This window comes from Seriola dumerili, unplaced genomic scaffold (assembly GCF_002260705.1).
Source record: "Seriola dumerili isolate Sdu_G_001 unplaced genomic scaffold, Sdu_1.0 BDQW01000167.1, whole genome shotgun sequence".
Classification (NCBI taxonomy): domain Eukaryota; kingdom Metazoa; phylum Chordata; class Actinopteri; order Carangiformes; family Carangidae; genus Seriola; species Seriola dumerili.
In genome coordinates this window covers 2,483,300-2,508,358 of record NW_019174422.1, presented here as the reverse complement: position 1 = coordinate 2,508,358, position 25,059 = coordinate 2,483,300, and the positions used below count along the sequence as shown (strand labels likewise).

Genomic DNA, 25,059 nt, shown 5'->3' with positions numbered 1-25,059 from the left:
GAGGTAAAAATATATATATATATAATATTGCTCAATAAAGATGCAAAAATGGGAGAAAAGTCAGATATAAAAACTGAATTTGGTGTAGCAAAACTTGGAAGGTGATGGAAAGGTCTGATTGATTTGCATTATGGGAAGTGTAGGATCTTTTTTAATAAAGTTTGTAAAGATTATTTATTTATTTATCTATTTGAGTAATTAATGTGTATGAGGTCAACTGTATATTTGTTTAGAAATTATTGAGCATAGATATTTATAAATATAAGCAAAAACTTTATGTACCACCTAGATGAAAGCAAGCATGTTTGAGAAATAAAGCATACTATACTGGAGAAGTATTGTGCATCATTGATTTTGATGGAAAAAAGAGAAAAGAAAAGAAAAGAAAAGAAGGAAAGGAAAGGAAAATAAAAATAAATCTGATGAGTGAGGAATAAAAGGTTATACAGCCACAGGAGAAAAGGGTATTCATGACCTTTAGGTTTTCTGTTTCGTTGTAAACACAATATCATTACAGAGACTTTGTGTAATATTTAGATTATGTAACAGCTCTAACCACTACAACCATCTGCACTCTCCCAGCTGGCAAATAAAAACCCCAGACTTTACACAAAACTCTTGGTCTTGGCAATCTCAAAGTTCAAAGTTGTAATTACTAACTAAAGATATTTAACTATAACAGCACAATTAATCCAAAAATATTTTCATATGAGGAACTCTTTAGATGGAAAAGTGTAACCAACCTATCTCCACCCACAGGTTTTATTAAAGGGTGAACAAGAGAGAGAGAATAGTATCAGTGCCTACTTCCAATGCAGCAGCCTGCCCCTCTGGTGCAAACACACCACTGCTGCTGGAATTACAAAGGACTGCTTATATGCTCATGCATCAAAACACTGGCTGTGCAGTCGTGAAACCGCCCTGCCCTGCTACTACTACACCTCAGCTCTGCCTTATCTTCTTTTCGAGGACACGGGCGCAGTTTTATTCATAAAGCTGACCTCACAAATCCTTTTGTAGTTTTGTAATGTGGGGCGTGCGTGCCACACAAACTACTAATCCCTGGATCCTCTGAGTAGGACCATGATTTCTGGGACGGTGTTGCCAGGGGGAAGGTGGCGCCTGGGACCTGTTGGAAATGACAGCTGAAGAAGGCGGATTAAAACACAGGGATCACAATAACAGTAAACGTAGAAGATAGCGAAGAAACTCCCTCGCATCACTGTGTAAAGGGTGTGTGTCTGTTTGCGATATTTGACAGCTTTAGCCTGATAGCTAATAATTTGATGCGCGACTCGCAAGCTAACGAGACCCGAGCTGAGTGCATGTGGGTGAACGTATGTGTGCGTGCGTGTGTGTGTATCTATAGATTTTAGTGTGAATGTGTGTGTGTGTGTGTGTGTGTGTGTGTGTGTGTGTGTGTGTGTGTGTGTGTGTGTGTGTGTGTGTGTGTGTGTGTGTGTGTGTGTGGTTGTGTGCGCGGGCGTGTGTCGTTGCACTTGTCTTCACTGTCCCCACCTGTCATGTTAGCTAGCATGCTAATTTGATACAGCTAGTTGGCTAATATCAGCTAATAAAAGAAATTAGCTGACTGTGGGCGAGGCACGTCACCGACCTTATCACTGCAAGTTAAATGGTCTTCTTATACCGACGTACAGCAGTTACAGAAATCTGTCTAATGCAGCCCAGGCTCATTTTTTTTTTTAGTATTTTACGAATTATCTCATTATCTAATGTTAACTGTCAGACAGCAAGATGGCTAATTTGAACGGCTATTAGCTTAGCAGCTAGAAGCAGGGGAGCACGCTCGCTAATTGACCTAGTTTGGTGGGGCAGAGGCCATGTTGTCATTCCACTCGACTGAACTTTGTTTACATTACAACTTCTTGGCTTGTTACTTTTAAGGCATACTATTTCATGCAATTATTTAAACATGTAAACAAATAGCCACTTAATATACTCTGTCTACTTAACAGTACACCATACCAATAATATAATTCCTTTGCACTTAATGTTAAATGCTTCAAGACTAGTCCTGGTATGCAAAACATTACGTAAAGTGCATTATAACCCCTTTCAAAATGCATGACTCGACTAACTCACCCTTTTAGACATGCAGGGATACAAAGCAGGGTAGGAGCCTTTAAGTCTCATTTTGTTAATGTTTTAAAAAAGAAAAAGGCAGCGATCTGTTTGGTTTATAGCTGTGATTCAAATATAAGCATCATTGCAAAAGTCTCATTTAAAAACACTGATTACATGAGGATTACTTTCCTCTGATCCTCTCCCCTTAGGCTGATAAATAGCTCACTTTTGATGATCATAAATTACAAGTTATGTGAACAAACAACTGCTTTGATGTGCAATTTTCTTCATAGTGTCAGAATGTATATATATTTTACAAACAGTCTCATATTGGATTCGACTTGGTTACAGAGAATAGTGGAATAATACACACATGCTCTTATTAGTCAATGTATTTTGGGGCTTTCAGTATTTAGCAATCAAGTCTGTAATTGCTGCCACATCAGCATCACATTTTCTGTTATTAAAATTTAATGTTAGTTGTTCTTTGATGTGATTCTTTACAAGTGTACCTCAAAGTCTCATGATTCACACAATGCTGTTGAAAACAAGGCAAGCATTATAAAGCAATGAAAACAAGAAGGCTCAGTCTAGACACAGGCTGTAACTCACATCCTGTAAACAGTTCAAATGAAAACACATATTTTTTTGTAGTGTAAAACCAGTAGTTATTATTATCTCTGCCAAGGCGGTTTATGTTTTCACCCACGTCTGTTTGTTGGTGGGTTTATTTTGTTTCTTTGTTTCTTTGTAAGCAGGATTACTGGACTGATTTGCACCGAACTTGGTGGAGGGATGGGGCATGGGCCTTCTAGTTGGCACTGTGACAGCATAATTCATACCTCAGGGGACCCATTTTGACCGTGTTAGCCATGAAAATGGGGCCAGACATGTAGGCTAACAACCCTAAAATGATTTCTCTTTTCTTCACCTCACCCTACAGGGTTGTAGAAATGGAGTCCCTGATGAGTGCTGTGGCTCCGCGTTCCCCAGCCCCCACCAAGAAGCTGTCAGAGGTGGACTTCCGATCGGGGGCCACCCTGGAGCAGCTGTCAGCACAGGTGTCTGAGCTGGTTGTACTGGAGCAGGGGGAGTTTGGAGACCAGACCGCCTTAGAGGTTCACACAGCTAAGGACTTCATCTTCAACATGCTCGGTATGTCTGCAGTAACACTGGATAAAACCCCCTGTATCACAGATTACAGATGATCAGTATTGACCTTTGTAGAGTTTATTCTCTCCTTGGACCTATGCATCATAAATTAAATAATACTGAAATTAAATATTTTTTAATTATATTCATTTTGCTGTGGACCATCTGAATGCCCTCAAACCTCACCACTTTAAACACAAACTGTATTGTATTTTGGATATTGAAAGTTAACAGTACGTTACAGTATATATAATATGTTCCATTATAATTTTAATAGAGTGTGGTTTTAATGCAGCATAAGCCTGTGGGACAGTAATTATTTATTGCCTGGAGTTAAAGTTACTATCAATTAACTATTAATATACTTTACAGTAGCTGTGGAGGCAGAGTTACATGGTGGAAGATAAGAGCGTATCCCACTGCACAGCTGATGCTTTGTGTGTATCTATGTGCTTGTGCCATTTACATTATCTTAACAAAGATAAAACTGAACTAGCGAATGATTTTCTTCTGTTGCTGCCTTTTCTCAGCAAGCAAATGTATGTATGTACTTATGTTTATTTACACCAGGGCTTTTTCCCTGAGAGCAATGAGCAATGTTTTCCAGGAACACCTTGCTCCACCCTCACCACTTTCTCACCTGGAAGCTGCCCAGTACAACCACACTCTGATCGGTTGGCTAAAGGGCAGGCCTTAACATGCAGTGAGCTGTGCTAGTACAGAACGTTTTATTTAACAACTTTTTACTGGAACAAATTGTATGGCCAACTCCAAATCATCAAGCTGTTTGTACTAGTTATCTTTCTTTCTCTGTGTGTGTTCAAATATAGTTTCTTGGCTAGAGGAGAGAACTTCAGTTAGTATCCAGTAGAGGATGTGTATGTTTGGGTTGATGAATGTGTATCAAGGGGCTTTAACAATATACTGAAATGAATGAAATGTATGAAATAATGATGCCCAATGTAAACTGATGCCAAAGAGAAGCAAAAGTTCTCATATTGATGAGTCTTGCTTTGCTGAGAGCTCCCTGACCTCCTGCTTTTTATTTTACTCTCCAGAAAAAGTTTGTACTTGATGTAAAGTCCTGGATAGATCCTGTCTGGTGGGATAAGAAATGGTCAACAACCAGCAGAACTGAGCTAACAGAAACATTCAAAGCTACACTGCAGCTTGATAAGAAGTCTTTATCATTTAAAACAGTCGAGATCGTTTGCTCATTTCTGAGACTTTATTCTACTCAACCTGTTGGACCTGAGTGGACATTTTTGTAGACGTGCACATTCCTGACATCAAATTTCATTTAGGCCAAAAGGACAAAGCTGCATGATTTCATTTAAATGGGATGGGACACAGTTCTCTTTAACAGACCCATTTTATGACTCAGGTTGTGAGACAGCAGGTGTGACAGACACGATTAACACAAGACTTAATCTGCATTGAAATGATGGATCAGGTACAATATGTTCAATTTAATCCTCTGACAGACACAGACACGTCGTTTTTTTTTTTTTTTTTTGGTTTTTCTTTCAGGTCTGTTATGGCAAATTAGAGGTTTCTATTTTGTGGCAGTGTGGATGTAACAACTTGTAATATTTGATTCTGAATGTTGGAATTCAAACACATCCATTATATGATTCATACGTTCATTCTGCATGGCTCTGCTGCTGACTTATACTGAGAATGAGTGAGACACAAGGCTGTCTCAATCTGATTGTTGTTTTACTGTCAGCTGTGAGTAAAAAGTGAAGTGTGTTCATCTGTCCAATAGGTGGCACTCTGCCCCCTCCCTGCTGTCTTCTGTCATCCCTGCTCTTTCATGTCGCCGTCAGTCTGTGAGTGGAAAGCTGAAAACGCAGCATGTTCGGTCAGCACCCTGAAAGTTTTGTGTGTTTCTTTTTCAGCTCTTCTCCATCTCACTTTGATTTCTGATTTTACTCCCCAGTTTCACATTTTTGCAAGTCCTCTCTTTCCGTCTCCATTTGTCACACAGTTTTACTATTCCTGTCAAATAAGTAGTGGTTGACAGGCAGCTCATGCTTCTGCTCTGCTTCAGTCTTCTCATCAATCTGAAATAGCTTCATGAAACAGGCTGCCTCCACCCCAGGGAGAAATCACACAAGTCAAAATAGTACCCAGGACTGTTTTTCTTATATTATTGAATCACCACATACAAGCAGAGATTCTTTTTTTCTGTGCAAACTTCTAGCTTTTTTTTTGTTTTGTTTTTTTTAGCTGTTTTTCTGCCTCTCCCTTTGTTCGGATTTCATTTTTCATGATTCGGGTGCACAGCCCTTTGTCTGCTCCCACTCCCTCTTGGTTGAGAATCTCCTGGTAATTTTTTTTTTTTAGTTTTCGAGGCAGCTTCTGCTGGCATAATCACCAGTGGTTTGCTGGTATTTTCATACCCTGTGCCTCACCGCCTGCTGTGACAGCAATGACTGTGAAAAGGAAAAAAAAAAAAAAAAGTTTGGTGCTTTCAACACAGGGAGATGGTTTGTGTTGGAATCTAGAAATATCAAGTCAAGTATGCGGTGGTAGCTGCATTAGCGGCTCTATGCCTCTCATGGCCCTGCGGAGGATGAAAGGCAGTACTGAAAAGCAAATATCATCCTCCTGATGGAGGGGCTTTGTTACAGTTTGCCGGCCTGCTGGAGGAGCCTCGTCACTGCTGCAGGTGCTTGCGTGCGTGTGTGCGTGTGTGTGTGTGTGTGTGTGTGTGTGTGTGGATGCTGAACACGAGTGTCTGTGGCTGTTTTTGCCAGGCTTTTATAAAGTTTGAGCTGCAGAGGGATCCCCACTGGGCTTTGCACACTGTCGGGGAAAAGGAAAGAGAAAAGAGATTAAACTCTCTCTCTCTCTCTCTCACACACACGCACACGCGCGCACACACACATACACACAGTACACCCAGTGAATTTTTTCACACGCTGACAGATCCAAGAAGAGGCTCTTATTTACCCTGCGTTTGAGTAAACACTGTGGTTTGCCTTCAGGCAAGCACGGTGGGGGCTACTGTATATATCTTTTGAAAAACAAAAGTCTGATGAAGGCAGAAATAGATCCGAACTGCCAGTGAAGCAGAGGATCTGATGATAGGCCCAGACGTAGCCTAGACCCAACTTTTCAGATCTTAAAGTTTGTTAGCCGGCTTGAGAGAGTTCAGTTCAGAGTTCCTCCGCTCCCTCATGTCGGTGAGAATTGATACTTTTGATCCAGGTTTAAAGAGTCATGAGCGCTGTTGTGTCTCAGCCCAGATGTTTTTATATTTTTATCTGTGAGACAAGAAAATAACCAGCTGCAGCATTAAGTATTTCACTCAGCTGTCAGATGCAGATAAATGGAAACAGATAGAAAAATACTCCTTTATGATCTGCTACTGAAAAGGTTTCCTTCACCATATCTTCTGTTTGTCCTGCAGTGACCTCCACTTCTTGCCTTCCTGTTGGGTTTCCTTCATCAGCCCCTTTGTTTTCCACTATTCCTCACACTTAAGCCACTTAATGGTATTCACATTCAGGCCTGAACAATGACAAGTGGAGGCGTTTAGAGAGAGAGAGGGAAGGGTGAGTTGGTGTCTTTCAGGTCAGCAGAGGCACCAGTCAAAAGTTCACCTTTAACTGTGATGAAAAATGGAAAAACAAAAAAGTGAAGAACCAAAACAAAGCCTGCCTGTATTTGTGTGTGCATGAGTGATGATAAATGAAAGGCCTGCATATTTATCAGTCCCACTAGAGTCTCAGATTTTTCTGTGGTTGTTGTGGCTCAAAAAGACTTCACAGTTTTTTCCTACCAGAAATAGAGATACAGTCTGCAAACTTTTTTGTGTTATTTCACAATAAATTATCGTCATGATTAATTAAAGTAAGCGATAAAACATTTAAATAACTCACCAGTCATCATTATAGGTTTAATAATGGTATATGAAAGCTTTAGCTGCCTTGGTATAAATCGTATAGACAAATCTGCAAGTTGACACATTTCAGTTGTCTCATGGTGTTTATCCTCATATTGTCCAACCCCTGGTAGGTAAAGCTCCCATAGTGATTAAGAAATTGGACCATTTTTCACTGTAATATTGACAAAATAGCAAGCCTTAGTGTTGGAAAGTGCAGAATTCCTGCAGAGACTGACTTATATTCTGTAGGTTTTGTTTTGCTTTTCACAGTCTTGCAACTATGTCAAAAAAAATAATAATCCACAAGTCAGTCAGAGCAGAGCACTGCAGACTTTAATATTGGGTGCATTTATCTGGCACTAAATTGCTTCTCCCAAAGTTTTCTGACCTTTTCGGTGGCTGCACAACCTCTCATATGATATTATGCATATTTTATTTTGGGTATAAAAAAAATCCCTCTTGGTTAAATTTTAACCATCAGAGTGGCAACTTCATCCCCTTTGGGAAAGCAGCTCACTTAGCCAGGCCTGCTGTTGGCTTTCTGGATCGACACAGCGTCTGGCCGGTCTTTGACTCCAGCCCATTAACGCTAGTGAACTCCTGTGTGACTGATTCACAGCTGGATGCTGTTTCCGCCGCTGTGACTTCCTGCCTCATTTGAGGGCCCCGTACTGATGCTCAGAGTCGAGCAGTAGTTCTTTAGCGGAGGCTTGGATTCAGGGCCAACATGGCTGCTCTGGATGACTAATTCTCTGTTAATGCCAGTTTGGATTTGAGAGTCTGTCTTCATCTGGCAGCCAGGCCAGATTCATGGCACTGCAACAGTAGATGAGTGAAATATTTGATTATTTAGGCTTTGTTTTGTCTTCAGTTTTCATCAGTGCTGATGCACAAGTGCCAAGCAGCACAGATGATTACCATCTTGCCTGCGAAAAATGATGGTCATTGTTGTTCACTGACACCTTTTTTTGGCATTTAGCAGCATTAAATCTTAATTGCTGGCACATCAGTGAATAAGAAGGCAAACACAATTTAGTTGATGTTTAATTAGCTGAGTTCAAAACCTCTGGTAGAGGAGGCTGTGTAACAAATTAACCAACAACTGTCTGTGACTTAAACACAACACAGCAGTGTCCTCTCTGAACATGGCCACAGACTGACATCACATCATATCATTCATTAAGTGTCTTTCATTGTATCTAATTAAATATGACTCAGTGAATTTGGCATGTTAAGTAAGAGGTGTTTTGACATTGCATGACATGTTATCTGCCGTCCTGCTCATTTTAATAACCGAGGCTGACATTGTGATTTTTGCTCTTTCATAATCACACTTTCAGTATTCCCCAGGCAAAGAGGAAGGAATCATTTTGGTAGTAGCTGTCAGCTGATAACAGTATCTTACGTGCAGGCTGGAGCTGTCTTGAGTTGCTGGAAAACATCTTTTTAAAATCTGTGTGTTTGCCACACACCTCACACTGTGACACCTTTCAGTAATCCTTTAAAAAATTGATCATAATGTGTTGGGGAATGTTGGCGCGCCATCAGTTGGTGAGTGTGAGATTGACAAATACACCAGTTATTCCCTTGTATAGATTGTGCAGCGGTGACCTACCGCTGCAAAATTACTGATGCCGCTGCAACGTCATGAAGTCGCAAGGGCTTTTAATTTAAAATGATGGATAAAGTGGATGCACATGGCAACACCTGGCCAAGGAGAAGGGGTGAGAGAGAAAAAGAAAGAGAAGATGGAGAAAAGCTGATTTAACTAGCTGACATTAAGTTAGATCCTGAACTTTGATATTTACTGTTGATATTTACTCCAACCACCGGTGTACTATGCGCACCACCCAGGTTGGACCGGCTGTGAGCCATACCGGGACAAATCCTGGTGGGCTGATTGACTGTCAAAAAAAATCCAATCCAAAATCCAAGTTTACACTGGTCCTGTTGTGTCAGTCTCTCTACCGGCCCTCCCATTCAGCATGAGCGCGTGCAGAGTGTGCAGTCCAGGGCTCGGCTCACTGTGAAGCAACGGAACCACAATGCGGTTCGGAAACGCACGACGTCAGGACAGGTCAAGGATCAGCTATACAGGGGTTTTTGAAAGACGAGGCTGCCAAGCAGCCCACAGATGTAAAATGTGAAAGCAAAACTGTGATGGCACTTTTTTCTTTAAGTGATAATTGCCTGTCATTTGTCAGGACATGGTATCACAGCGTAGCTTGCATCAAAGCAGCAGCGGGGAGCTTGAAGACACTGACAGCTTCCTGCATCCTCTCTCTCTGCAGGTGGTTTAGACACAAAATGTCTGCCATCCCTCTCAGCTCTGTTTTTGTATTAAACTCTGTCGCACACTGTCATACACAAACACCTAGCTCAGTGATCTGACCCCCCACCCCCACCCCCCCACGACCTGATTAAATTTAAACTTCTTCATTCCTCTTCTTCTAATAGGCCCATTTTGGAGCTAATCTCCTGCCTTCATATGAATTCATAAACAACGAGCGGGCGGAATGGCTCACCTTTCGGTTGTCTGGGATTAATCCTGCTATTAGCGTGCGAGGTGAAGCGCTGGTTGAAAAAGCACTGATAACATCCGGTTGAGACTATATTAGTCAGGAGTCATTTGTAACGGATTGAATTGCTCCTTTTAGGATGAGGCTGCTTTTAAGATTATTGTTATGGCATGCTCTGCTGCTGTAATAGAGTTTTATTATCTGGAATAACAGGAAGGTCACACAGAGGTAGAGGATGTGAAATAACAATTGTGAATCTCATTTTGAGATAGGCAACATGCCATCCTTTAAGATGCCCTAAATCAAGAGTTCGTGACTTCCAGTGGAGCTACTTACTACTCAATCTGTCCAAAGCATCTATATTTGAATTGGTGATACTGTCATTACTGCTCAATTGAGAATCTTGACAGTAGAGCACCATGACTGTGTGAGCAGGGTTTTAATGGGAACATGTGCTCACCGTGTCAACACGGTTTGTGTTGAGGACTGTGAGAGTAGTCAGAGGGCAGGTACAGACATTGAATGCACCTAGATGTGAAACTGAATTTTAATGGGAAAGAAATTAGTTAAAAGCCCTTTAACATGCCCCCTGCCTTTGGGGATGGTCCAACTAAATTAAAACGAGTGGAGTATTTTTTACTCTTACACCCTTGCAATGAATTTTGACTTGAGGTTTCTGAGGAAATAGTTTGACATTTCTGGAAAAAACTTACTTTCTTTTTTGCTGAGTTAGATGAGAAGACACTACTCTCATAGTGTAGTATAAAAGCTGAAAGCAGGGCTTGAGTCTTGAATCTCCACTGGTTATCTTGCATCCTCAATGTGACCTTTTTTTTTCTTTTTCTTTTTTTTAACACTTCTTCTACAGTGAACTAAGTAATTAAGCTAAGTGGCTGCTGGCTGTTGCTTCTTATTTAGCATGTAAAATAGCTCCAGGATCATTTTTACTACAGTTTGTTCTTTATGAAAATGACCACAATAACCGCAAAGACAAGAGTCTAATGTACCGGTATTTATATTACATGTTCATGTTTATATAACTTTTCATATTACCAGCAGTGCGTACCTCCGCAGGCGGAACAGTGGGTAGTGAAAGGTTAAATGTCAGCCATTATTTAGTCTGTGTACCCGTTAACAGGACCATGAAAGTACACTGTTCTCAGGCTCTAGGAAGTGCATAAATGCATGTGGGATGGTCAGCTCCTCTGTGGGCTCCCGCACATTCAGCCTCGCGCTGCACCACAAATGTTGAAAATAAATGCATGCAGAATGTGATTACTAGTTTTACCTACATCTCAGTTGTTAGCGCATCCTAGTTTTTAGAACAGAAGCACAGTTTTAGACGAAACTCTCTCTCTCTCTCTCTCTCTCTCTCTCTCTCTCTCTCTCTCTCTCCTGCAACAGCAACACATAAAAGTCATCAGCTTATTTAGAGGAATCCCATTTTCCAGAGAGATTTACAGAACTATTTCTGGAGTCTATCAAACCAGAGGTGTGTGGAGGAATATTCTCACTTTGCTCTGGCTGTGATGAGAAAGGACATTTTTCTCATGATGGTGTTGCTGCTCTGCCTCAGGGAATTTCTCAGCATTATCACTTTGTAGCTTCATTTTGAATGATGCCTGTCTAAAAGCACCCATGAGTATAGTATACATAGTATATGTGAATGTATAGTGTAGTTTGTGTATCCCTGTAGGTGTGTGTTAAAAATGTGTGGGAAGTATAACTATGCTATTCAGTATAAAGCAATGATAAAAATTGAAGTACCAGGGACTTCACAGCCAAATGGCCTGATGTTGTTCAATACACCAGTGTGTAATATCGCAGTGATGTATTGAATTAACAAACTCCCAAGACAGATGGCAACATGGTGCTCTTGTGAAAATACATCTATTGATTTTAAAATCATAGTAAATTAGTTTTTTAAAATATGACTGTTTCATGATGTATTTTTTTCATATTTTTAGGCAGGGTGAGAGGGTGGTCTGTCCCTCTGAATGGAGTAAAGGGAAATCCCTGCTATATACGTATATATGAATTCATTTGTTTCTCAAAGTTTGGACCACATTTCCCATCTCCCTTATTTTTCTTATTTGAAAAGCATGCCTGTCTACCCATCTTTTTTTGCTTTTAGTCTCCAAAAGGACAGCAAATATGCATTTAGAACAGCTCGTGGCTAGAATAGTAAAGAGTCTGTATTTAAACACACAGTATGTAACTTCTGGGTTAGGGGGGTCTCTCAATCAAAACAATAAGAAAAGACAGCGTTGGGTAACATTATAGTGTGGGATCATGCGAGCTGTTGTCTCACCACTATTGTCGTCAGCTTCTCCCGGTTTGATTCCCTCAGTGTCAGGCGTTCAGAGGGTTTTTACCGGGAGCTGAATTATCCGCAGAGGTCTCCTCTTCTTCAAAACAAACAGACCAGGGGATTAAAACCAGTAGAACCGCAGAATAAAGCAATTTCACATTCAAAAATCAGTGATTCACCGACACTCTTCGGCGGACACAGGATGTCTCGGAGCTGAGCTGCCGTTTGGCTTTTTTCTCTGATAACTGAAGATCCAGATGTCCGATGACTAAAATCCTTCATCTGGTTAAAATATACAATAGAAATGTATCTTAAAAATGTGGCTTAAAAGTAGATGAAAGTCAATTTTGATCTTCTGGCAGACAACCACAGCATCGATGCATGCACAAAGGGGATATGACGTCATTGACAGGTGACCAAATGAAACGTAACGTTACCATGATTAAAATCACATATTTCTCTAGTTTTGAAAATTGCTGGAGACATTTGGGATAATGCAAGTACACAACTAAGAAAAAAAAGTAGGTCTAGTCATTTTTAGAAATTTTAAAGTTGTTTTTTTTTTTTACTTTCTTAAAGTAAAATACAGTGTAGAGGTCAGTAGCAGCAGCAGCAGCAGCAGATCTCTCTGGTGTTTGTTTATGGTAATCACAGTTTTCTCCCAGGATTAAAGTTGTGATGATTTATTGATGTTAAAATCAGATATTGAATTTTCCCCCAGGCTCATCTCCTGGAGCAGGTCATTTCAAAGACTCTTGCAGCATCATGATTGCTCCTTGATTGCAACACACATGATTTTTAACCTTGAGAGTTTGGTTCATGATTTTTACTGTGGCTCAGTGTGCCAGAATAAAACCTCTTCTCTTGTATTATGGTACACAAAGGTTGTTTTCTTTTTTATTATCTTATTGTTGCTCAGCCAACTTGCCTAAAAAATAAAAAAATAAAATTATTGCAATTTTTGTATACTTTTTCTATCATAATCTTGGTTAAATGCCCAAGTGATAAATGGGTGGAAGAAAACCGCTCCCACATCTGCAGCATTTATCTGTTTTAATAGAAACACTGGGTGCCATGCAGGTGTGTGTGTGTGTGTGTGTGTGTGTAGGTAGACTTTCCTGTTAGCACACACTGAGACTGATGGAGGAACCAATATTCGTTTCACAGACATGGAATTGGGTCTAGTCTGAAAATAGCTTGTAACGAAAAACTTCCCTCTAATGGAAATCTATATTAAAAGACATTTTTTATAGGATTAGGTTTAATCCGTGGCTGTGAAACCAGCCTAGACTGTCTCCATTCCAGCTCTATTCTCAGACTGTGTGTGTCTACAGGCATATGTGTTGGCGTGTGTTCATGTGCGCACCCATGCGTGTGTGCGCGCTCGCTGGCAGATGCCCAGCGAAGAAGCGTTCGAGTGTTGATTTGAGAGTTTGGATTAAAAAGTAGATTGTGTTCCTTGGAACAACCTCAAACTTCTGGCAGCCAGTGTGGAGATTGGAGAAGCCTTGCTAATTGATACAGTTTTCCCTCTGCCCTTCTCTCTCTAACTGAAGCCCCTGCTGGAGAGATAAGATGCTCTTTATTCTCTTTTTCATCACTCTTTTCCTCCTCCTCGCCTATTTGACCTAATTTATCAGTGGCAGATAAAAACCAAACAAATCAGAGGAGTCGCAGCTTCAAACTCGCTGCCCTTTGGCTGGCGTTCTGATCCGTTCCTCGTTCTGACACTGTCTTCTTCCCTCTCTTCCTCTCTTTGATCTGCCCATCCAGCGTTTTCTCTCGTCTTTCTCCCTCTCTCCAGCCTAACAGATTTCAAGTTCTGATGGTGGATTGGTCATAATTTGTTTCGCACATTGCATGCACAAACACTCACCTCAGACAGAGGAGAGATGAGTAAAATATGATGCACTTTTTGCAACTCATGAAGCCACAGCACATCTGCCTCAACTAGTTAATTATTTACATGGCGTTGAATATCTTGAATGCTGATGAAGCAGAAATATAAAGGATAAACATAGGGACGAAGAAATGTTCATTGATCAGATAAGATTCATGTTTTGAAGTTGCTATTTGTTGCCTGCTCTCTGTCGCTGATTGTTGAGGTATGTGTCTGATCACCCTAAACTTCCTCTGTTGTTTTTAATCATCTTACACAGCGTGTCGTGCTGCTCAAGAGACAAGAGGGGACATTACGTGAAATTTTGGTCCACACTGTGCATTAATAAGAGCAGAGAAGTGAAGCCCTGAGAATAGTATTGATCTTTCAAATGTACATTTAAAAATTTTAAATGTAATTTAAAATTTTAAGTGCAATTTAATATTTACATTTTTTTAATGTTATTTGGAATTTAAAATTTTCATCTTTTAAATGTAATTTAAACATACCCGACAGAATCTCTGACTTGCAGTTATTGTGGTAGATGTAGTATTAATGCACTAATCCTGAAAAACTTTATTGATAACACTACTACTACTACTAATAATAATGATAATAATGATAATATCATCACCATCATCATTTTAAAGCAGGCAGGGGAGGGTGAGGAGTTGTAATGTCCGCAGAGCTTCCTCTCAGCCTGTGTACAGCCCCAGCCAGCTCCATCGTTTCAGAGGGTTAGTGTAGCCTTTCTGCGGTCTGAGAAGTGAAACGACTTACAGCTGCAGAAACTTAATATCGCTGTGAGTACATGTAATCACCGAATACAGCCTGGAGCCTATCATCAGTTCCTCTTCTTCCTCGTGGTGTTTTGATAGGTCGACAGTAAGAAGACACCGTAGAGGGAGAGCTCACTGACTACATCAGTCTGAAACTGTAGAAGTGCAGGAGACAAAAATATGATTTTGAAAAGCAAGGGGGACCTGTGCCCCCATGAACATTGTAACCTTTTTAAGTGTAGGAGTTATTGTATTCGACTGCATTCCTTTAGCTAGCTGTGCCTATAAAATTGCTACTGAGTGTATGCTGTACATGTAGTGTAGATGTGTAAAGTCTTGAAGGCTGCACTTGAAGCAATGAGTTACACTGAATTTATTTTGGTAGAGTGGGGCTGATAGGTGGCGTCTCGGTCTGATCATTGTGTTGATAATGGTTGGTTAGGATCGTTAGGATATGTCACTCACCATGATTTACAGCACACCAGAATGTAATTTTCTACATATTCATTCTCATCTCTACTGAGGTATTTGCTTAAAAGTAGGAACACTTTGATAAAGTGAAACAGTTCTTACATATTTGATGTTGAATGCTACCAGGACTTCCTGTAGATGTCATGGGAGGGTTCACAGGCTGACGATCCCGAGGATCTGCAGCACTCTAGATAAAGTTCGGTGGGAGCTCTCAGCTTATGACTGAGCTGCAGTAGTCTAGTCAGGAGATGAATGGAGCTTGTGGCGGGAGATGAGCTGATTCTGCTGAGAAATGCAAAGATCCAAAGACGCTCTGTCACATGCTTTTTATTTTGTCCTCTTCTCTTTGACTGCTTCCCACTATGGTGGCGTGAAAGGAGGCACTTTCATTTTTCTCCTTTTTCAAAGCAGAGCACCACAGAGATCCTCGTCAGCACACTTGACTTTGTCTCCCACTTTAGTCGCTTGTTCGTTTTCATTCTCTTGATGTTTTCCCTCCTGTTTCCCACCTATGTTTCTGTATTCCATCAAACTGCTCTACATTTTGATGTGGAGCAGCAAACGATTGTGTGGTAGTCTGGGGGATGCTGCTCTCATGAAGGAATATGTTCCTCAGTTAGACCATGATAAGCTGGTTATAATTAATTAACATGGAAACTTTTAGCACTAATCATAAGGATGAAGTAGGGGTAAAAAAAGCCAAATCAACCACCTTACATTCAATAGTTTTTATCTCTTAAAACTTCCAAAAGTGGAAGCACCAGGAATGGGTTTCTATTTGTGTTTATCAGTGGCTTTTTCCTTTTATCTCGCTTTTTCCTTATGACTCATCCTCACATCCAAAAAAAAAAAAACACATCTAGGCACTCACACATGCCTCTACATGAAAACATCACATGGCATCCTGCCACCAAGGTTGTGTGCCCATGTAATTGGATGAGAGGAATCATGTTAGCAGCTTTGAACCCCCGGCCATGGCCTGCCGGCTTGGTCTGATGCCCCCGTTCCAGCTTTCTGCGGCCACTTAACTGCCCTGGAGGGGATAAACACTCAAGCTCAAGCTCCCACAATCTCTTCCCCTGCGAAGGGTTTTGAAGTGCCAGTGCTTTTTTACCTTTGACCTATAGTAGAACTAGCAGTTAGCTCTGGACCAGCACAGGTTTGGCTTTAGGATCAGGTCTTTTTCAGGTTGCTCTTTTAAGCTGGAAAAACATAATTTACTTGACTCCAGTGCTGCGGCTCCCATGGGCCCAGAGCCTGGGAAGTTTACAACACAGCTAAGTAGCCATAAAGGGATTTGCAGGCAAGTTTCTCTCATATAAACTGTGCAGAGAGGACAGCGAGGACAGCTTTTTAGCACTTGGGAAACTGATAGTACAGCAATGTCTGAAATATAATAAGAATATAACAAGACGATTGGCTGATTGCTCCTATTTCTCGCCACATCAAACTTCCTTATAGTGATATTTTCTTTGTCCCCAGAACTTTGCATTTACCTAACCAAACTTCGTGTTGATCTATAACAGACAGAAATCCTTCTGTCAATCATGGTGTAGTTGCATTTTGTTTGTCGAGACTACAGAGTGTCTGGGAGCTGAAATGAAGGCTTGGCTGAGCACACGTGTAGGCGAGCCACTGAAGTTATCATTAGTGTCTAGCCCAGTGGTCACTGAGGGGGCTGTTAATTTCACACTCCTCCTTGTATATCAATATTACTGCGGCTCAGACTCATAAATATATGCAGCACCTCTCAAAACAAACTAAGCCGGACTGCTGTTTTCTGTCCCAGTGCGTTTACCAGAGCTGGTGTGCGTTCTCTTGAGGTTATGATGCGTGTACATCTGTGAGCAAGAAAAAAAAAAAACTTTTAAACTTCTAAAAAAAACCTTTCTGACCATTTACTGAAACACATTTCCACGCACAGATGTGTCTGAATATAAATTTTGCTGAGTGTGAATGATTTATGTGTGTCTTTCTCACCCCCCCCTACCCCGTCCAGGCTTAGTCCAGAAAGTGGACCAGCGCCTCCCGGTGGCCAACGAGTACCTGCTGCTGTCAGGCGGAGCCCGGGAAGGGGTCTTGGATCTCAACCCTGAGGACCTTGGGGACTACGCCAAAGGGGCCGACTTTGACCTGGACTTCACCCTGCTGGTACCCGCCCTGAAGCTCCATGACCGCAACCAGCCTGTCACCCTGGACATGAGGCACTCCCCACCCTGCCACTCATGGCTCAGCCTCCGCCTCTGCGACTCCAACATCCTGTCGCGCTGGAGCATCTGCTGCCAGGAGGAGAATGGGCTTCCTGCTGAGGAAGATGAGGAGGAAGAGGGAGAAATGGGTAAGTCGATAAAGCAGAATAGACACTGGAAGTAGAGTGAAGGAGAAATGGGTCATGAGGGCGAGGGAGAGGGGGAACAAAAGGTGACTGGATGAAGTACGGACTAAAAGAAAAGATACAGGGATGTTACGGGAGGTAAGGGACAAACTGAAAGGTGGAAGGAGGATGGAGAATCAAGAGTGTAACATAGAAAGATGAAGAGATAAGTGACGAGAGGAAAGAGGAGTGGAACAGACAAGTGTGGAAGGTAGTGTGGCAGAGCAGGGTGGAAGGAAGCGGAGCTGATTGAATTTCGCTCATGTTTCACTCAGATAATATGACGCATGATGTTGTGAAGCAATTTTGCCTGGCAAGCTGCAGCGGAGGCCGCGTTCGTATAACTCCTCAGATAGGTGAAACGAGAAAACCTCCCCAGGAAATAAACGCTGAAACATTTATGAGTGTAACTTAACAATCGAAAAGTTCAAGATTACTCGGCTGCTTCGAGATTGCACTGCGACATCAATCTGCCGCGCGCTCGCGAGTATGAAACTTCTGAGATGAGAAAAAGTAATGACATTTATTGATATGAATCTCTTTAATTTTGAGCAGATTGGGAAAATACATTTCTTGGTTCTTGGTATCAGAACGTTTCCCACAGGATATTACTGTATTGTTACTGAGTTTGTGGTGGCAGGACGGCGTGGTTTAGTTGACAGCATGTACATGTGTCACAGCAAAATGCTACCGAAAGGTTAAAAAAAGGGCAGAGGTGTTGTGAGTTTAAATTCTAATTTTTATTCTTTGCAGCACAGCGTTGGCACCTCTCTTCAACTTTTTTAGTAAACTGAATACTACAGGTACCCAAAGGTCTACTTGAGGGCTGCACCATTATTTTTATAAGTGATTAATAGTTCATGCAATATGTTTCTCAAGGTAACATCTTCCAATAATCCATGAAATATATAAAATTTGCTGTATATATATTAAACAGAGAATTTAACAAATCCTCACATTTGAGCAAAATTTTGCTTGATAAACTTAATCGATTAATTGTTGATCGTTCAACGAAGCTAATTGTTTCAGCATTATTCTTAAATTAGAGTAGTATCGGGAATATCCTCAATTACTGTCACCAACAGCCATATTCGTAATTAGCACTGGGTAAAAAAAAAAAAAGATTCTCTGATTCAAATCGATCTTTATTGAATAATCCGATATCGATTCAGAAAATCCCAAGATTGATCTTTTATGAGCCTTTTACAGTCTCCCTTGGACATGTGACCATCCTTCTCGTGCAACGAGATCAGGTCACGTGAAGAGAGACAAAAACATGGCCGATGCGGCTCCATTGAAGGCACCGACAAATCTAAAGGCAGATGTGTGGTTGCACTTTACTTTTAAGAACTATGAAGGCAGCGAAGAGCTGGAGAAAAGTAAAGCCAAATGCAAGATGTGCAAGAAGAAGCCATGTGTACCTGTTCATACACTCTGTAGCCAGTGCTTTGCAGTTCGTTAGCAACACATATTATTTACCTACCTATCATTTCTTCAGATGTGTGTCTAAACTGTTGGTCATGTTAGATAGAAAGTGCATTAATGTAACTGCTCTGTGTCCATTCTTCATGTAAACATTAATATTTTTGATAATGCACCAGGTTAGTGGAACAATTTACAGCATTAGTTCTCTGAGAACATCATTCATATCCAAGCATCATTGGTATTACACTCAAATATCTCTGAATTTGAAACTGAATCGAATCATGACCTTGTGAATTGGAATGGAATCAATTTGGGAAATCAGTGGCAATACCCTGCCCAAGTCCAAATATCCTAAATCCATGTCCAAAATGGGAAAGAAGTGCAAATACACCAAAAAAGGAGAATGATCCATTTGCGCAGACAGGTGAGTTCAAGTAAAATAAGTCCTGACTTTTCAATCTGCATCAGTGTTGCCAGATGCTTCAAACCAAAAAAACATAATTACTGTAAAAATAGTGGTAATTAAGGTAGGAAGGTAGATACTATTGTACTATCACACCCAGACTGGGGCACACCAACGACTGAGTTTGCAATCTACATGAATCTGTGCCAAAGGCTGTACTGCCTTTCACAATACATCCATGATTATTGATGAAGTTGAACGCAACAGGCTCCGACTACGGGCCAGTGTTTTTTGTTTTTTTTAATACAGGCTATAGGACATGCTAACAGTTACAGCTATTTTTACCAAAAACCAAAGACAGTATGAGGATAAATGACATGAAAGTATCATAAAGAAAAGCTCACAGAGTTTTTTGGAGGCTGTTATTGGATCACTGAAATAGTTAACAGACAATGAGTAATGAGGTTGGTCCCAAATCAGCCGTTTCATGATTATGGCATGACTATGACGTATCAAAATGATTGTACATTTACAGAGTTTCAGAAATGCTGATCACACATCAAACAAAGAGCTGAATTATCGTACAAGTATGATAATATGCTACACACTACTCTGCACACTAAACACTAATCCTACTATTTTTCTGTTGAACTTCAAATGAACATGTCCTCCGTTTAGTTTGAGTTACTCATTATCTGCTCGTCTCCTTATCAGTCAGAACCCACATTATCTGCCTCTGACCCTGGGCAAAGTTTTGTGCAGTTTATCCCTTTAAATCTAGAGTCTGATAACAAACTAGTCTGAAGAGTAAAGAATACAGAATCAATGTAATGTTTTTATACTACAACTAAAACTTTGTGTAACAGGGTCTTTGGTGAATTGGTTTCCATAGAGACCGTGAAACTTTGAACTTTGGGTTTTGGATAGTATTAATCTTCTGACTAAAAAAGTACATTACACTGGTTGATATTGACAGTTCAAATGCTTTCATTCGCTGGTGAGTTTGGTTAATCTGTTTGTTGTCAGCTGGTTTGTATTGACATCTCCTCTTCAGGTAAAGGCTCCATCCCCTCCCTGGGTTCTCCTCAGTCTCTGGATGGATGCTACTTCTCTCCCACCCTGGTGACAGACTGGTTCTGGGGGGTGGTGAGTGAGGCCGTGGAGGAGCTGAGACGTAGCCCCCAGAGAGGCATCCCCACCCCGGACCGCCTGGAGAGGAATGGACCCCTCACTACCATCATCCTCCAGGTACAGATTAGGTGGCCCTTATTCCCGTGCTGAAATGATGATAAATCCTTATGTCTGAATCCATAAGTGAAATCAGATTGTAGTCAAATGTTAAAATAATTTTCAAGAAATCAATTTGCAACATGTTTGTAAGAGGAATAGAAATCCAGGACAGATTCAGAGATGTTCTAATATTCCCCCACCGTCTCCTCCCTGCAGGCAGGCTCTAGCCGGGTGCTGTACGACCTGCTGCCTGTGGTGTCGTTTCGGGGCTGGCCTGCTGTGGCCCAAGGCTGGCTGACTGCCAACCACTTTTGGGACGGTAAAATCACAGAGGAGGAGGCCATATCTGGCTTCTATCTGCTGCCCTGCTGCTCCCCCCTGGGTGGTCGGCCCGACAGGGAGTGGAGGCTGGCATTCTCACGCAGCGAGGTGAGAGGATTGTGAATGTAACTTATTTTGTGGTGTCATGTCTGGTGCCACTTTGTAATAGGTTTAAAGCATCAGTGCAATGTTTCCATCTGGTTTTCTTTGTGTACTTCTTTGTAATTAATCTTCCCTTTCTATTCCTCCGTCTCTTGATTTTCTAAAAAAGTTTATCACTATGTCTTTAATGCTGCTTCTATTTGACTCATTGCTCGTCTCTTTCTGTTATTCCCAGGTTCAGTTGAAGAAGTGCATCCCCTTCCCTATGGCCCAGGCTTTCCAAGCAGCCAAGGCCGTACTGTCTCGTATCCTGGCTCGTCCCCGCACAGGCCTCAGCCTCTACCACCTGCGTACGCTTCTCTTCTGGGCCTGTGACCGACTTCCTGCTGCCTACCTGTCCTGCCCTGACGCTGACACTCCCGGTCGCCTCCTCCTGGGTCTCCTAGATGATCTGGCTCATTGCATCCTGGGTAAAAACTGCCCAAACTACTTCCTGCCCCAGTGCAACATGTTGGAGCACCTGACTGACAGCCAGGCGCTGCTGGTTGCCAGGAAACTGGCCCACGTGCGCTCAGATCCCAGCGAGCACCTGCGGGCGGCTCTGGACCAGGCCCAGCAGGCGGGCCAGCTGAAGAAGGAGCTAACAGCTAGCACCAACGGCCACGGCTCTCCCGGGCATCACCCAGCCAACGGCATCATTTCGCCTTCGGAGGACAAGCTGGCGCAGCGACTGCAGCAGCTGGTCACAGAGAACCCTGGGAAATCCATATCTGTCTTCCTGAACCCTGATGATGTCACCAGGCCGCACTTCCGCATCGATGACAAGTTCTACTGAGGCAGACACGCTGCAGAGAAGACGTGTGGAAACGTGTGTGTGTTTATCTTACAAACACACTCTGGAAATGCTCTGAGATGTCACATCAGAGGGGACGGAGACTGAAAATCAGGCAGGTGTTTTTCTGCAGAACACATCTGGCCTGAAACTGAGCACACTCCCCCTCTTCATCACCCTGAGGCTGAACAAAGCCATGCTGCTCGACTGACTCTTCAAACCAAAAAACACACATGTCCTACTACTGACAAATGACGTCCAGTTTAGTGGACGTCGCACAACAAGACATGATGTCACCGAGCTGTTGCCACGGAGACGGCCCTCTCCTAACGAGCTGGCCTTAACGAGACTTATCAGCTGGTGCTACAAAGACAAGAGCCGGCTTTAGTCGTGTGAATAAGTCCAACGGAAATCAACACAGAGAGAGTGTGTGTGTGTGTGCGCGTGTGTGTGTGTGAGAATGTGTGTCTATCTATGTGTATGTGTACATTTTACATATTACTTAACACTTCTAAAGATGGGGGGAGGATAGAGCCTTGATTGCTGCGTTTCTCCCCTTTTTATTTTAGATCAGAGTTGGCGATGGCTAAATTAGAAAGGAAAAACAAGGTGTGGCTGATGTAACTGAATGTAATGTTGTGAGGAGAACCGCCGAGTCTTTGAACAAAGAGTCTCTTCTCTCTTTCAACTACAGTTTAGCTCCTTTTTTTTTTTTAACCCCCAAGCCTCAATTTATGGCATCTTTTTTCACTTGTTTTTAGTCTTTCTCAGGTATTCAATATTCATACTACTTATCTTTTTTTTTTTATGTATATGATTCCATTATAAGGTCTTTAACTATATATCAATGCCGCTTACATTTCATTGGGTAATTGAATGTACCAAAGAACTATGTTTGAGCAGTTTTGCAAACAGAAACATGCATCTCACACATCCCTAACCATCTTGTTTTGATGACTCGACTGAATCATGGTCAGAATGTTAATTTGCCTTTTCTCTGTTGAAAGGCCCGGTCACACCAACATGTTGAAGAGCGAACATTTTGTGGCAAAATCAGTTAATTCCGATGGAATCAGTGTCATAAGATTTGCTCATTACGTAGATAGGTAGATAAGCTCATATCGATCACCTCAAGTTCAGCTTTGATGAACTTGACCAATAATTTGAGGGAACTGAAAATGGAGGAAGCTGTTGTAGCTTATTAGCTGTGTCACACCGTCCAGTTTTATTTGACCTCCCTCAGATGACTGCTCTACAAAAGAGGGTTTGAAGTTACGAGGCACGAGTCAATGGTACAAATGCGTCTCTTGAAAATACTGTGTGAACTCAGCAACTGAAGTAATGAGCTTTCTAACTTCCAGTTAACAAGCCCTTAGCTTGTTGACATGATGTACAGAAGAAAATATCAGGGCGAGTAAATGATCTAGTCCAGAGCTCCTTTACTGCCTAATGCTAGCCTGTCCTGGTCTGCTAGCCAGCTGTAGAAGTAGCCCTGCGAGTAATCACTATCAGAGCTACAACAATTAGTCGACTAATTACTTAATAAAAACTAATTGGTATTGGTACTATTTTGATATTTGATTGTTTCGAACCTTTTCAAGTAAAAATGCCAAATATTTTTTGATTTCTGATGATTTATGCCTTTGTCTTATCATATGATAGTTAATTGAAAACCTATGAAATCAAGAAATTTTGAAAGCTATTTACCACATATTTCACATTAAGAGGCAGATGAATTTCGCAGTGACACTATGTAGTGTGACCGGGCCTTGGACACAGAATGAGACTGAATTAAACTGGTTAATTATATAAGAGAATAGGACGATTTGCTGATTTGCTGTAAGAGTTGTTACAGCTTTTGAGAAATCCTTGAAACTTCAAGAATGGGTTTTGTTTTCGTACCTGAGCTGACAGTTTGTGTTACGGTAGACTTAAAAGGGGATTTGGATCATTTCAAACCCTGAGTATGGAGATATGACAAATTAAATGAGCAGCAGTGTTAAGTTAAAAAATTGTGCAAAAAGAAAGGTACAGTGTAGCTGTTGAGTCGGGGCTTGTTGGTCAGTTTATCCGCCATCATCACGACTAAGTCGAGGTTCTTTGCCTTCGAAACGTCCCACAGAGGGTCCAGTATGTCGAACATGTTGTTGCACATCATGTGAGTGTGTCTATTAAGTTTCCGTTGAGGAAAGTTGAGAGTTTTGTGTGTCTCATTTGATTTTCTTGGAGGCTGGTTCTGACTTGACTGATTCTGATAATTGTCCCCTGTCTCCTCTGCTTGGTTGGTCTTTTTTAATGAGCTCTGTGTGTGTGTGTGTGTGTGTGTGTGTGTGTGTGTGTGCGTGTGCGTGTGCGTGTGCGTGTGCGTGTGCGTGTGCGTGTGTGTGCATGTGTGTCTAGGCGCCTGTGTGTGTGTGTGTAGGCGCCTTTGTTGTGTACTCGCTGAGAGACGAACCATGCAGCAGGACACAGACAGACGCCCAGATGCTGCCCATTGAATTATCCCCTCAGTGGGTGTGTGTTAGTCACTGGGCCCTATCGTCTCTCAGCAGACGGAAAGTATCCACAGGGGGACGGAGGGGTGGATGGAGGATGGATGGGTAGAGGGAGATGGGCCCTTCTGTGGTCCTTTTGAAGAGATTTGAAGTGGGAGGATGGGCCTTGCGGGGCCTGGACAGCTGCCTCTCTTTGGATCTGTTGCTGTTTCTCTCTGCCTATTTCCTTTTTTCTTTTTCCTCCACTGGTTTCTGTCTTTCTCTCATTTTTCTCCCCATCTCATAGCTCTTTTATTCCCTCCTCCCTCTCTTATCCCATGTACATTTCTCCACAGACGGTTGCCATTTTCCCGTCTTTGAATACTGAAGGTCCAGAGCCACAGAAAGCTCCCTAAAACTTGGTACTACTCCAGCCTTATGTTTACACTGTTAGCAAACACGTTGCTCCAGTGCCACTCAGCTGATTTGATTACGAGCTGTGCAGCCAGCAAGTGGTGTAGTGGCAACAACAAGTACAACCAGACAGAAGCAGTCATTCTCTCCCTTCCACTTAACATTAGTTTCACTTGTTTTACCTTAATGAACTTGAGACATACAGTTGTCTAAACACTATCTTCAAACAAATTGATGGGTAAACTTGGATTGAACTGGGGTTTACCGAGCACTAAAATGCTGCTTGCACTGTTGGTACACAGGCAGGGGGCAGTACGCTACAAGCACATCATCAGTTACAGTGTAGTTTACATACATATAAAGGTGGTCGGGGTTAGTTGGGTTGATTTTTAA

General features: G+C 41.8%; 1 protein-coding gene across 1 annotated transcript; it reads left to right on the top strand.

The window, feature by feature from the left end:
- Positions 1 to 1,161: 1,161 nt before the first annotated feature.
- On the top strand, positions 1,162 to 22,295 carry LOC111226963 (protein MB21D2-like). The gene is made up of 6 exons (XM_022752297.1): positions 1,162 to 1,233; positions 3,029 to 3,240; positions 17,091 to 17,429; positions 20,348 to 20,541; positions 20,740 to 20,952; positions 21,182 to 22,295. The coding sequence occupies exons 2-6, from the start codon at positions 3,039 to 3,041 to the stop codon at positions 21,779 to 21,781; spliced, it is 1,548 nt and encodes a 515-aa protein (XP_022608018.1). The 5' UTR covers positions 1,162 to 1,233; positions 3,029 to 3,038; the 3' UTR covers positions 21,782 to 22,295.
- The last annotated feature ends 2,764 nt before the right edge of the window (positions 22,296 to 25,059 follow it).